This window comes from Martes martes, assembly GCF_963455335.1.
Source record: "Martes martes genome assembly, chromosome: 17".
Taxonomy (NCBI): Eukaryota; Metazoa; Chordata; class Mammalia; order Carnivora; family Mustelidae; genus Martes; species Martes martes.
Window position 1 is genome coordinate 52537651 of NC_137905.1, and position 13778 is coordinate 52551428.

General features: G+C 59.5%; 1 protein-coding gene across 2 annotated transcripts in view; it reads right to left on the minus strand.

Annotated features, from left to right (window-relative positions):
• Positions 1-12352, minus strand: part of SHANK1 (SH3 and multiple ankyrin repeat domains 1) — a gene marked incomplete at both ends in the record, with an annotated part of 40836 nt that extends 28484 nt beyond the window's left edge. For both annotated transcript variants that reach the window (XM_080828859.1, XM_080828858.1), the window contains 11 exons: positions 898-1091; positions 2018-2348; positions 2618-2684; positions 2912-2989; positions 7146-7262; positions 7694-7861; positions 9665-9816; positions 9911-10019; positions 11117-11188; positions 11683-11886; positions 12098-12352. In XM_080828859.1, coding sequence (XP_080684985.1) covers positions 898-1091; positions 2018-2348; positions 2618-2684; positions 2912-2989; positions 7146-7262; positions 7694-7861; positions 9665-9816; positions 9911-10019; positions 11117-11188; positions 11683-11886; positions 12098-12352 — 1747 coding nt within the window. The remainder of the gene's footprint in view (positions 1-897; positions 1092-2017; positions 2349-2617; positions 2685-2911; positions 2990-7145; positions 7263-7693; positions 7862-9664; positions 9817-9910; positions 10020-11116; positions 11189-11682; positions 11887-12097) is intronic.
• Between the last annotated feature and the right edge of the window lie 1426 nt (positions 12353-13778).

Below are 13778 nucleotides of genomic sequence, written 5' to 3' on the forward strand. Positions count from 1 at the left end.
CTGGGTGCTTTAAGGGAACTTTTAAAATCCTCACCAGGGTCCCATCGTACAGATGAAGAAACTGAGGCCCAGAGAAAAGTCTCTTGTCTGAGGGTGCCCAGCCAGGAAGCGGTAGAGCCGGGATCTGAACCCAGGAAGCTTGGCCCTCCAGCGCTACGCTACTCAGCTCCTCTGCCGCCGAGAGTCGGCAAAGAACTGCTCCCCCGTCTCGCATTCACTGCCACGTCTGCTTGCTTCCCGTTTCCAAGCCTCATTCTATCCAAGAACACACGTCACCAGCCCTGCGAAGTCTGCACGTGAGGGCTACTGGCACCGTTTTCCAGAAGCGCCCAGAAGAAGCAAAGAGAGGCAAACTCCAGGAACGGCAGCCGCCGGCCGCTCAGGGAGCCCTGGGCATGGCCCTGGCTTCCAGCACCTGTCTCAGAGCCCCAAGAAGTGGGCCCCACGCTGTCCCTCAGAGGAGAACACCTGGGAGGGGCAGGAGGTGAAGTCAAGGTGGCTTGGCCCCACGCTCCACACCAGGTGTCAGGAACGACCGTGGGTTCAGACTGGGGACTGGGGCAGGTCACTGGACCTGGGAGACCATTCCTTCAACTGTCAGAGGGGGTCCCGACACCCTCCTGAAAGGCCGATCCTGTGGGGGGACCACTCCCACAGGAACTGGCATGGTGTCGGGGTCCCCAAATGCTCATTTTCCCTCTCTTGCCTCAACACGTCCTGCGACGAGCTACGATTCATGCTCAGGGCGGGGGGTGTCCAGGGGGCTCTCTGGGGTCCCCAGAGTATGCCCTGGACAGTCTAGGCCCTGGAGAACTGTTTGTCCTTGACTGCTTCCTCGGGTGGTTAGCTCCCCTGCCCGCCCCTCGGCCCCAGTCTGGCCCGGCCCTGCCCGGTTACCTTTGATCTTCTCCCCCTTGCTCAGGGAGATCTCCCCCTCCGCTTGGGCCTGGTAGGACTTCACGGCCATGAAGGAGCGTCCGGGTACGGCTGAGTAGAGCTTCCTGCGCCTCCCGCGGCTGCCCAGGGAGCCCCCGGGGCCCCCCGAGCCCCCCGTGCCCCCTGCCGGCCCTTCCCTGGGCGTCCCGCTGGAGCTGCATACACAGAGGGTGTGAGAGGCAGGGTAGAGTGGAGGGAGGGGGCACCTCTGGGAGAACAGGGGTCCGTGGGGTGGGGGGAGATGGAGCATCAGAGTGGGGAGGGGGTCTGAGTGGGCTTCCCAGCTCTGGCATCCTTAGGGGATGAGGGCATTTGGGGGCTCCCTCTGCTGGCCCGCTGCTGGCCCCCCCCCCGCCCCCCGCCCTCCCCAGCCCCCTCCTCTGCCTCCTGGCTTCCAGCTCTGCCCCTCCCACGGCCCTGCACGCTGTGCCTGATTCAGCTTCCTGAGGTGGAGCTCTGACTGTGTCATCTCCCAGCTCCCTCCCGAGCCTTCAGCGACTCCCAGCTTCCTCCCGGTGCACGTCCCACTCCTCTGCCTGCCGCGCCCAGCCCGCCAGGATTTTTCGCTCTTCCGTGTCCTCAGGACATACCGGCCAGCCACAGTCCCCCTTCTCCTCCTCTTGCCAGCCTGGCCTCTTCACCCCCGCAGAATGCCCCCTGCTCGTCCTCCCCTCTACCCTGAGTGGCTCCTCTGCCCCCCCCCACCCCTCCTCTGGCCTCATCCCTAACCTCAGATACCCTTCCCCAAGTCCTTTGTCCATCCCCACCCCATTTGGCTTTTTCTCACCTTGCCCTGTCTGTCTGTCTGTCCTCAGGGGCTGGAACCAACATTTCCACTGGGCTCCCCACCCCTGGCCCCTGGCATCGAGCAGGTGCTCAGCTAAACTGGCACATTCCGGGACGGGTGCAAGACTGCGGCTTACAAGGCCCTCCCCTCCTCAGGGGGCAGGAGCAACATCTGGAGGCCTGAGCGGGGGGTGGGGGGACCAGGGCCTGGGGTGGATGGGGCGCCAGCCTGGGTGGGGCAGTTGCGGCTCCGAGGATAGGATCTGGTTGGGACCAGGGTTGAGCTTTCCCCTACCTGGGCCGTCCACGGGGCTGCCTCTTGGCCTCTTCGGGGTGCCTCCCGCGGGATGGGGAGCGGGCCCGTGCGCCCCGGGGGCTGCTGGCACTTCGGAGGGTCCCACTGCTGAGCTTGGTGCTGGGGGCCGAGGGCTGCGACTGGCCCTGGGGCCCTGAAGTAGGGCCAGGGGCCCCAGAGGATGAGGTCCCTGGGGCGGCAAACACCATCCAGTCGGGCAGGGCCATGCTGGTATCACTGTTGGCCCGAAGCAGCGCTGGGGGCACCGTCAGCCCTGCGCCTGGGGGTCCCCGTCGCCGGGCTGCATACTTGGGGGACTCCTGGAAGGGCACTGAGAGGGCATAGCAGCAGGGGGCAGAAGGAGCAGGGGAGACAGGCAGGTGGAGGGGGTGTGCAGGCAAGGGAGGAGAGGCATGAGGGGAGAAAGACAGCCATGAGAGAGAGTGGGGGGTGGGAACTGCACCCCTTATTACCCTAATTACCCCTTATTACTATTCAGATAGTAGTCTCACTCACAGCCCACTGACTCCCCAGTCCCCCCATACGCCCCCAGGTACCCATGGGATCTCCCCTCAGCCCCACCCACCCCTGCTCGCTCACCCACATCCTGTTCTCGATGGTTTCGGATCAGCTCCCCCAGTTCAAAATTCCCAGCGATCACTGCCACCTGGAGGGAGGGGGCACAGGGAGGTGGGGTGGCCCAGGCAGCAGAGGGAGAGGGCGGGAAGCACGGTGAGGCCCCTGCCCCCCAAACCTTCACCCCAGCAACTGCACCCCCCTTCTCTCCCAAACCACCAAGCCTCTCCGCCAGCAGCCCTACCTGTCCCGCCTTCCTCACCCCCTGCCTCCTTTGTGCACCACCCCCTACCCCCACCAGCCCTCACAGCCCCACACCTGGAAGGGGGTCTGTCCGTTGTTATTCTTCACATCCTTGTTGGCTCCTCGATAGAGGAGAATCCGAGCACAGGTCTCCTGCGGACGAAAGCAATGGTCGGTGACAGAGAGTGAAACAAAAGGAAACCATGAAGGTCATGAGCAGACAGAGGCTCTGGGCTGAGAACTTCAGGAACAACATGATCTAAACCTACTGGCCCAGGACAGCGGCCACTAACCACACGTGGCTCAAGAGCCCTTTAAATGTGTCCGGTCCGAACTGAGCTGAGCTATACATGTAAACTATACACCAGATTTCAAGAACTTAGCATGAAAAAAAATTACACATCTCTAATAATTGTTATATCGCTTGTATGTTGACAGGATAATATTTTTGGAAACCATGGGTTACTGAAATATGCTACAAAGATTAATGTCACCTGTTAACTTTTTTAAAAAATGCAGCTCCTGGGACACTTAAAATTACATGCGTAACTCGTGTTACAGTCTATTGGACGGCGCTCATCAGAATCAGGGATTCTCAACTTCAGCACTACTGACATTAGGGGCCAGATCCACCTTTGTCGTGGCGGCTGTCCTGTGCATTGTAGGACGCTTAGCGGCATCCCTGGGCTCTGCCACTAGATGCCACTAGCACTCCCTTCTCTAGCTGTGAAAACCAAGAATGTCTGCACATAGGGCTAAATGTCCCCTGGGGCCAGGGGTGCTGAAGTCCAGAGCCACCAACCCAGGCTTCACGGAGGGCCTCCTAGGTCGCATGTCAGGGGCATAGCACTTTAGAGGCGAAGCTCACTGTATTGCCCAACAGTTCCCCGAGATGGAAATTGCTATCCCCATTTGACAGAGGAGGAAGCTAAGGCATCACAAGGAGCCCCCGGTCATGCAGCTGGTGACTATCAGCGGTTGGATTTGAACGAAGATCTGTCGGGCTCCAGAGTCTTTCCTCTTATCATGCATTCTGCTAGACCCAGAAGGAAGGGGGTGGGCAAAGGGAGCCAGGGTTGGACAGTGGGAGTTAGGAATGCCATCCATGTCCAGATCGGTGCCTTCCTAATGTCAACCACGTCACTCCCTCTCACTGTCTAGATAAATCCCAGTGGCCTCACCATGGCCCTAGAGACTCCAACGTCACCTGGTTTGCCTGCTCTCCTACCTCCAGCCTCATCAACTTCATCTTCTGCCATCTCTGTTCACTCCCCGTACTCCAGCCACACTGGCCTCCTTCTTCCTCTGACAGGCATGCTCCTGCCCCAGGGCCTTTGCACCTGCTGCTCCCTCTGCTTGGAATTAATTGCCTGCCCCTAGATTTCCACATGGCTCATTTTCTCACTTCATTCAGGTTTCTGCTCAAATGCCACCTCTTTGGAGAGGGCGTCTCTGGCTACCTTGTCAAAATAGCTCCCTATCCTGTTCCCTGTTTTATTTTTATTTATATGATGCCCACTACATGCCAGGCATTCTTCTAAGCCAATATTAGCTCATTTTCTTCATGACGCTATCTCCCTCAAATGACATTTCCCTTTTACTTGTCTCATTAGCATCTCTCCCCCACTACATCGTGAGTTTTACATAGGGGCACCCAGCACTTGGAATAGTGCCTAGACCGCAGGAGCTGTCCAATAAACTGTTACTGGAGTCTTCTACCCTTTGTCTTGCCTGACAAACCCACCTTGGCCCCAGATCAACTCCCCTCTCCAGCTCCCCCCGATGCAATTCAACCAGCATTCACAAAGCACCCCTCGGTCTCACTCTCTTCATGTAACAAGCACGCCAAGGATGCTTGTATGGTCCTGTTCTACAGGACAGGCTCAGAGAGGGCAAATCTGTGCCCAAAGTCACACAGCCGGGCAGTGGAGCAGCTAGAACTCAAACGCGGCCTCTGGAGCCCAGGGCTCATCTATGTCTTACGGGTGTACAACGCCGGTTGCCTAAGTCGATCCCTGAACGGCAAAGTTAGCTCAGTTTTCTGGGTGTGTTTGTGAGGGTGTGAGAGTGTGTGTGTGCATCCAAGTAAGTGTGTACATGCTGACCCCCAATTAGACTGTTAACTGCTGTTCGTGTGTTTTTGCGTGTCTGCCCGCCTCCACCATCGCCTTGCCCAGCCCAGGCCCAGAGCATCTCCTCCAGCCCAACCAGCAATGCACCCTATGCCTTGAGAACCTCAATTTACTGGTGTCCCAGCACTGATCTCACAGCACTGCAATTCCTTGTCTACACAGCTGCCTCTTCGCCAGGTGTGAACACCCCCCGCCCCAGCTCCCCAGACAGGCACCATGCTGAGTCCGATTCATCTCCCATTGGTAGATGCCCACGAAACATGCACGGGGATGTAGGAGGAGGACGAGGAGGAGGAAGGACATGGAGCCGAGTCACACAGAATTCATTTGTTCAAGTCATTCATTCACTGAGTCATTCAGTCTATTGCAAAGAAAATACCTGTTGAATATTCTGAGGGGGGCTCTGTGTGGTCCTGGGGCAAATTCAAGGTAGCTGATTCATAATTCATCCGTCTGCTCACTTATTCAACATAGAGGCACTGAGGCCGAGTACGTCCTGCAGCCCCCGGGGCTGAGTGAATGATCAAACTGAGCCCCCACCCTTGAGGAGCTCATGGCCTTACATAAACATGAACCTGACCTTCACCAGCAGGGGAGAGAAGGCCATGTCAGGAGGCCAGTGGGGGAGAGTGAGGAAATCGGTCAGACCTAGCTCTGGCCCTTGGGAAGCTTAAGGTCTGAGAGGGCAAACGAGGTAGGGAGAAGCACAAAATGAACTCTCTCTGTCTCAACATCTACTAGCTAAGCGCCATGCGAAGACGTCCATCCACTTGAGCCTTTGCTCCGTAGGTGTTACTGACCCGTCGCACAGAGAGAGAAGCTCAAGGAGGCTCCTCCGACCAAGGGTAATTGCTCCCACACTCTAGTTCTTTATACTAAGTTTTCCCTGTTGAAATTAACGATACAGCTTCCGTGTCCCGACGAACAATGCTTCCTTCTGGGGATGAGCGCTCAACACACATGGTCTTTCCTCCCCTTCAATCAGCTGATGTCATCCCCACGGCAGGGAAAGGACAGAGCCTGAGAGAGGGCTTGTATGGGGGGGCGGGGGTGTCTGCCCACAGGCCATGCGCCGAGGCCGTGGAGCGGGGGAATCAGGGGGCAGGAGAGACAGAAACACTGGGGAGGGGACATGACAGCACCGCGTTGGTTGGGTTTGACAAACACGGAGTTCTCCCTCGGCAGAGCAGACTGCTTGCTGCCACAAGGCAGCACGTGGCTACCTGCCACATTCCCAGCACTGCAAGTTCTGATGAGGCAGAAGGGGCTGGGGCTGTCTTGGAAGACTTCCTGGAGGAGGGGGAGAAGTGGTTGGCAGACAAGCACCAGCGTGCCAAGCCCCGCTCTGCGGAGTCCCTGAGGCACCCCTCCAAGGGCAGGAAGCCCTGGATGACAGGGAAGGAGACTGAGGGGCTGATTCGCACAGGATCTCCTAGGGCTGGGGTCAGCAGGCTGAAAGTCACAACCGGCTGGATCTGGTTCTGGTTCATGAGGCCCCCGCTAGCTCTTTCCGGCTCACCTCCTCCCATGGCTCCTGAGGTGGGGGCCGTCCACCCAACCCTGAATTGCTACAACTTGCAATACACTCCTGCTCCCTTCCAGGCTGTGGTTTGGCCTTTCCTCTGTCCCCTGCAGCGCCCCCCAAAAGGCACTGCACACAGCAGGTCCTCCGCGGGCAGCAGAATGGAGACACACAGGAAAGGGGACCCGGGGAGCAGCTCTCCCGTCTGAGGACAGTCCTGATGTGCTCTCTCCCCTCTGGTTTGCTACCCAGGCTGTGCCCACTGCCTGGGACACCCTTTCTCCCCTTCTGATTCAGCTGACTCCTGCTCGTCCTAGCACTGGTACTGCATTTTCTGGGGGGCCACTTCCACCCCAGCCCCAAGGCCAAGCCCAGGCTCAGGCTCCCGTGGGGACCCAGATCCCCTGGGACCTCCCTCCCACTGCCCTAGACCCTAATGGGAAGTCCTGCCTGGCTGGGGGGGGGCGGCTATCTGTCTGGCTCACTACCTAGTCCTCAGCACGGGGAAGGTGCTCAGTAAATATCTGTTGAATGAATGAAGGCACAGACGAACGAATGAATGAAACAGTGATGGAACAGGGGGCGCAGGGAGGCTGGGAGGCTGGGAGGCTGGGGGGCAGGAGGAGGGCCCCAGGCAGGCGCTGCCAGAGCAGACCTTATTGTAGAGGGCGCAGATGTGCAAGGCCGTGTTCCCCGAGGCGTTCTGGGCTCCGGGCTCAGCCCCGTAGAAGAGCAGGTGTTCCAGGTGCTGAGAATGACCCCTCTGGCAGGCCTGGGAGGACAGGGAACCCAGAAGGCCACATCAGAGTCTCCCAACCATGGCATCTATCTGCAGCCTGAGGCCAGCAAACCCTCCTTCTCCCTCTCTTTTCAGCCTCCATTCCTGCCCAGGGGCCCAGACTATCAGCTTCCCGGGTCATTCCAAGACCCAGGTGACCGGTCTGGCCCCACAAGAGGCTCAAGAGGCCATCGCCAGCCATCTCAGGGATCAAGATGTCCAGTGTCCCCCGTCCTTGCCTCCCCCATCTTTTTCTCCTTGGAGACCATGCTCGTCCCGCCCCCATGCTCTGTGAGGACCCCAGCATCTGGATCCCCAGCTCTTTGCACCAGGGTCTCTGATCCTTGCTCTGATCAGGGCCCAGGCACATCCCCTCTGCACACATCCCCCCCTCCCCCAACCCCTCCTGGCCGAGTCTGAAGCACCTGGTGAATCTCCTGCCAGCCGTTCTCATCAGCTATGCCCAGCTGGGCCCTGTTGTAAAGGAGCAGCTCACAGCAGCGGGGGTCGCCCCCCACCATAGCCGTATGGAACAGAGGGGTCAGGCCTCGGCGGTCCTTGTAGTTGGGGGAGCCCCCAAGGTCCAGGAGTGCCTGAGGAGGGAGACAAGAGAGAAGACTGTCCCACTAGTCCTGGCTCAACCTGAAGGGACCAATGGGGCGAAGAGTCTTGGGTGACCCACACTGGCCAAGGCTGTTTTGGGTTCTGCCACGATGCCCTTGTAGGACCTTGAGGCTGGCTCTTCCCCTGCCCCGTGGCTGACTTTGAATGAGACATGGAAGGAGCCTGGTGCCTCAGCGCCTCATCCTAGAAGAAGGACAGTTGGGGGACCATGGGAGAGAATAGTCTGGACGCGGGAGGACCCCTGGCCAGGTAGGAGGCGTAGTTGGGACCAGCATCCCAAGGATGGGATGCAGAAGGAGATCTGGGAAAAGGGCAAGCTCGGACCAAGGGGAGTTGAGCCAGCCTCGCTGAGGCCGGGGGGCTGGGGGACAGGGGGCATCCCGCTCCAGGAACAGCTCCGGGCTCAGAGGCTGGCGGAGCTGAGCATCATTACAGAAGTGTTGGCAGCAGCTGCGTGAGGACAGCCTGCAGCAGTGCTGTCCACCAAGACGTTTGCAGTGACGGAAACAGCCTACAACCGCCCCGCCCATCCAACACGGCAGCCACACGTGGGCTCCGGGGTGCTCGAATCTGCCAGTGAGCCCGAGAAACAGAAGTGTTCATCTTAGTTCACTTTAATTAATTTACATCTAAACAGCCCCATGTGGCCAGTGGCTACAGGACTGGACAGAGTCGGTCTGGAGGCGGGGTGGTGGTGAGAGCAGGATCGGTCTGGGGGAAAGGGAGCAGGCTGGGGGTGCATCCAGAGGGCCTAAGCAGATCTCGTGGCTGGCGTCTGACCGCATTTAGGGCCTTCAGAGCAGTTGGAAAAGGGAGGGGAGGGTCCATTCCGCTGGAGCATCTGCGAGCTGGGGTTTTAGCAACAGCTACATATCTCTGGGGGCGGTCTATCCTGACCTGTGTACGAAGAGGGATCAAGTGCCATTGGGGTGAGGGGAGAGGAAGGGGATTTTAAAATAAGACCACATAAGTGGAGATGCGGGTTCATCTACCTGGGAAAGTGCATTTTAGTTGCAAAACACAGGGAAGGGCTGCGTCTGCTTCTGAGAGAAGGGGAAGGAGCCCCAGACCAGAAGGGTAGGTGAGGGGCTGCATCCGGAGGTATGGGGGGCGGTGCCTGGGGAAGGTAGGTGGACGGGCTGTGTTTGCAGGGAATGTGTGTGAGCACACAGAGGAGTGTCTGCATCTGGGGGCCCAGCAGGTAGCTCACGATGTACTTTAAGGAACAGAGGAGGGAGGGTCGACACTTCAGGGAGACAGAGGCAAGGCTGGGGGTGAGCTGAACAGAGGGAGCCAGAATGTCTGGGTAGCAGGAGAGCACAGGTATTAGGATCTCCCTGGGCTCTTCCAGGGGAAAGCTCCATGTGACAGTGCCCCGCAGGGTGGGTGCACCCGGGGAGCAGCAGAGGGTCTCAGAGTCCCTTGGAGGAGTGAGCACGGGGGTTGCGTGTGTGTCAGGCTCTGGAAAGGGGCTTTGTATTTGGGACACGAAGAGAGACTATTTTTAACTAATCTAAAGAACTGAGGCTCGAGAGAGAACAAACGGGAAAGGGAGAGGAGTCTGAGGGAAGAGCAGAAGTGGCATCCCCACGGGGACGTGGGAGGGGACATCCAGGAGGCGAGATGAGAGGCAAAGGGGAGACCAGATGGCCTTGTGGGGTCAAGGGAGATGACGGGGAGGAGGAGGGCGGGCCTGGGGCAACTCGCTGCAGTTCAACCTGTTAGGGGACCACTGCAGTCTGGGGGAGGGTCCTGGGGGTCTGGCACCTCACCGTGAGAGCGAGGCAATGACGGGCACACGCAGCTTTGTGCAGCGCTGTCATGCCATCCCGGGCTCGGAAGTCGATGTGGGCCCCTCCCAGGCACAGGGTTCGAATCACTTCTACGGAGCCTTCCGTCTGGGCAGCCAGAGTCAGGGGGGTCTCTAAGGGGCGGGAAAGGCCAGTCACATGCAGCCCTTATGCCTCATTCTGGGCTCCCCGCCAAACCTCTTCCAAAGCGCCTGGTTCTCTCCCTACCTCCTGAATCCGAGTCGTGATAGTTGGGGTCCAGCCCCTTGTCCAGCAGCCGCGCCACCTTGTCAGACGTCCCGAGCTGCACGTACTCCAGGAACTTCTTCAACCCCGTCTGAGCCATGGACAAGAGAGAGAAGACAGGCTGGTCAGGGAGCAAGAGGAAAAAGCTAGGGTCCCAAGCAGAGCTGGCCAGTGGAAATACACAGCGAGCCGCATGGGGCATTGGAAAGTCTCTAGGAGCCACCTTTAAAAAAAAAAAAAAAAAGAGGAAGGAGCACTGTTGATTGTACCGAAATTCATCTTAATGACCTATCTTTTTAACCTAATCTAGCCACCATACTACCGCATCAACAGGTAATCCATAGGAAATGTATCAAGGAGAGAGTTTACTCTTTTGGGGCACCGAGTCTTCAAAATCCGGTGGGCATTTCACACTCGCAGCGAGGCTCAGTTTGGACCTGCCACACCGGAAGTACTTGGGAGCCATATGTGGCCAGTGGCTCCCAGAGTGGCTGGTGCAGGTCTGGAGGGATGGAATATTTGGGGGAGGACAGAGAAGAATGCATGGAGGGGTCAGGGTGGGGCATGAGGAGGGGACACAGCCTTTTTTCCCAAGTGTCAAGAAGCCGTCTCTTCACCTCTGGCTAAGGCAGCCCCCTGGTTTCCTCCCAGGTCTTAGGGGACCAGGGGAGACACAAGAGACATATATATGGTCAGAGGCCTGGAGGGCAACATGGCTCCATGTGGCCGGGGGTGGGAGACATCCCAGGAGAGTTTAGGCTATGGGACTGGGGGAACTGTGGAGTGTCTCCAAAACAGCCTGGAGGCAGAGGGACACTGTGTGTCGGAGTTCAGGCCAAGTGGGGGGAGGCAGGGGCTCTGCGTGGATATGGGGGACCCAGAGATGAGATGGGAGAGTCCAAGGAAGAAGAAAGTGGGAGCAAAGGGGAAATGGGGGGCCTGGGCAGAGCAATGAGGGGCAGAGAGGGGAATGAAGAAGGGCTATGATGGAGAGAAAAGGGTGGCATTTGGGGCTGTCCCAAATGCAACACAGCATCTCGAGTTATTGGGGTGCCTGGAAGAGGAACAGAAGGGGCTGGGGAGCGTGGAAGGTTGTGGGGAAGAGGTGGGAGAGGAAGTGGGAAAGTGGGGGGGGTCCCGGTCTCTGTAGGGGATGTTGGGGGGTAAGCTCCAGCAGGGTTCTCTCACCTTCGTGTGCAATTTGGCCAGCTGCTTCTCATCCAGGTTGGTCTGCTTGTAAACCCGGGTCTTGTATCGGAACTGTGGCCAGGGGGGTATGAGGGGAGAGACACAGAAACTTGGAATCAGGGGCTTGGGGAGGAGGCTGGACTCCTTTTGAGCTGGTAGGGGGAGGGCTGGTCATCTCAGGGTCAAGGTGGAAACAACCCTGGAGCCTCGGCTGGGCAGGCAGAGGAGTGCGGGGCTGCTGTGAAGTATGAGGACTGCAACCCCTGACTTGGAGGAGTGGGAGTCTGGACTCCGCACAGAATGTTCTAGAACACCTATGTAATTGTGAATCCTTTCCCACTTTGAAAGGCGAGGAGAAGCCTGGGGCAGGGAAGTGACTTGCCCAAGGCCACTCTGTTGGTCAGAGGCAGAACAGGTTGTCCTTTGAACTCAGGCCTCTCTGACTACCACTGAGAAGCAGATCTGGAAGAGCCCACCGGGTTTTCCCTTGCAAGGCCGTGATGGGGAAAACAACGGGGCTGGCCTTCTCTCCTCTGTGACCAAGCTGGGCAGGCTGTGGGCCTCACCTCCAGGTAGGGCACCCCCTTCTCAAAAGACTGAGGGTACTCCCGGAGCAGCCGCTCCTCCTCCAGGAAGTTGGCATCGCGGCCTGAGGTGGCCGGCTGGAACAGACCGTAGTTAAGCACGTCCTGCAGGCTCTCGCTCAGGGCGCAGAGCACCTGCTGCTTGGCTGTCCAGATGGTGGCATCAGGGTTGAAGCGTAGACATTTCTGGTTGGGGAGGTGACAGGGAGGAGCCTGAGCTGGTTTGGAGAGGGGGTGGGGTGATTCTGGGGACAGGACGGGGACCCTGGGTTGGGGGGAAGCTTGTGGGGGTCTGGAGAGGGGGCCCAGGTGGGAGGACGCCTGCACCAGAAGCCTCCTCCTGTGGGTTGGGGTCCCTGGGCCCTGCTGGCCAGCGGGTGGTCGGTAGGTCACTCACTGTCTGGTGCAGGTCCGGGATGCCAATCCTGAAGACCATCATGCTGAAGTGGGCGTCGTCTGGGACAGACATGGAGCGGCCCTGGAGGCCTCGGGTGGAGGCCAGACTACCAGGTGCTCCGCTGCCCTGGCCCCGGGTCCCCCGGGGGCCTCTGCTGGGCCCGTCTGGGGAGCTGTCGGACTCTGAGCCCCCCTCGGGACACTCGCTGGCACTGTGGCGTTCCTCGTCCTCGCTTGACGCGGGGCTGTGGGTCATCGTGGGGCCACGGGGCGACAGGGGACAGCAGCATCACAGGCGGCTGCCAGAGGGCCAAGGGCGGCTGTCAGATGGAAAGCCCGGGACTCTTCCGAGGCCACAGGCAAGTCGTGGACAAGCGGTCTAGGGCCGCCACCCCACGTGCCCCAGGCAGCCAGGAAGGAGGCTGGACACACCCCCAGATACTCCTGCCATCTCGGCTCGCACACGCCCATCCCTGCCATGCTTCCAACGCGTCTCCTTCCCTGCCCTTGGCCCTGCTCGCAGCCCCCCACCCCTCCTGCGCCCCACTTTGCCGCTGACCCAGCATGGCAGTGTCCCAGAAACCGCAGAATCACCGCGGGAGCTACTGGCCCACTTTGGCAGGCCACGGAAAATGCAGCTAAAATTAGCTGAGGACAGACAGGTGGACGACCCACCGGCATCTTGGCCTCCTGGCCCCACCCAGCCTGGCCCCTCACCCGGGTCCCTCCCGTCGGTCAGCCTCCTGGATAGCTGGTGGTGGGAGGCTGGGATGTAGTATTGGGGAGACAGAGGTGCCGTGAGCCTGGGGCGGCAGAAGTGGGAGGCCGCGTGGTGCCCGGGAGTGGTGCCCGGGAGCGGGTGGAACTGGTGACTTCACTGAAGTGTGGCTGACAACGTGTGCAGAGGACTGCTGGGAATCAGTGTCCCAGGGGAGCAGGGACACTCAGATGCGGGTGTCATGGGGCAGAGGATCACACATGGGGCATCCCTCAGGGAATCACAAGACGTGGCCTCTGCAGGCTGTCGGGGGCATCCTGAGAGGGGTGTGGGTGGGTGGGGAGACTGGCTTGGGAGGGCCGACTGGTGCTGGGAGTGCAGTGGCCTGGGTCAGCGTGGGGTGGCTGTGGATAACCTGCAGGCGCATCTGGGCACTGACACTACAGGACAGGGCGATTGGCATTGCCTGGTAGTGGTGGATCCACTCGGAGGGGGCCTGGGGGGGCTAGGCGGGTGGCTAAGAAGTGGGGTGATGGTCTGGGGGACTGAAGTGGGAGGTCATCTCCAGATCCCCACTATTCTTTCCTGAGGCAGCCTTGTAAGCCTAGGTCCCAAATGGGGTCCGCCTCCCTCTTCTCCCAGTCTCCCACCCCAGCACCGGAAACCAGAATGTCTGGTCTGGTCCCTCCCCCCCACACCAGGCCCAGCTCCTGCACCGTTGCCATGGAGATGGGAAGCAGTGGAGGGTACTGCTGACTTTGGGGGAGTGGGGATGGGCTGGGGGGGTTGGGGGAAGGAAGACAAAATGAGTGTGCGAAGAGGACAGTTCCAAGAGCTGTGGGTGAGCGAGCAGCTTAATCGCGAGCTGGCCAACCCCTTCCCCATGAGTGGCCTGGCTGCGAAGCCCCCCCCCCGCCGCCCCCCAGGTACCCAGCAGAGCTGCCTCACCTTGCCCTTGCGGAGG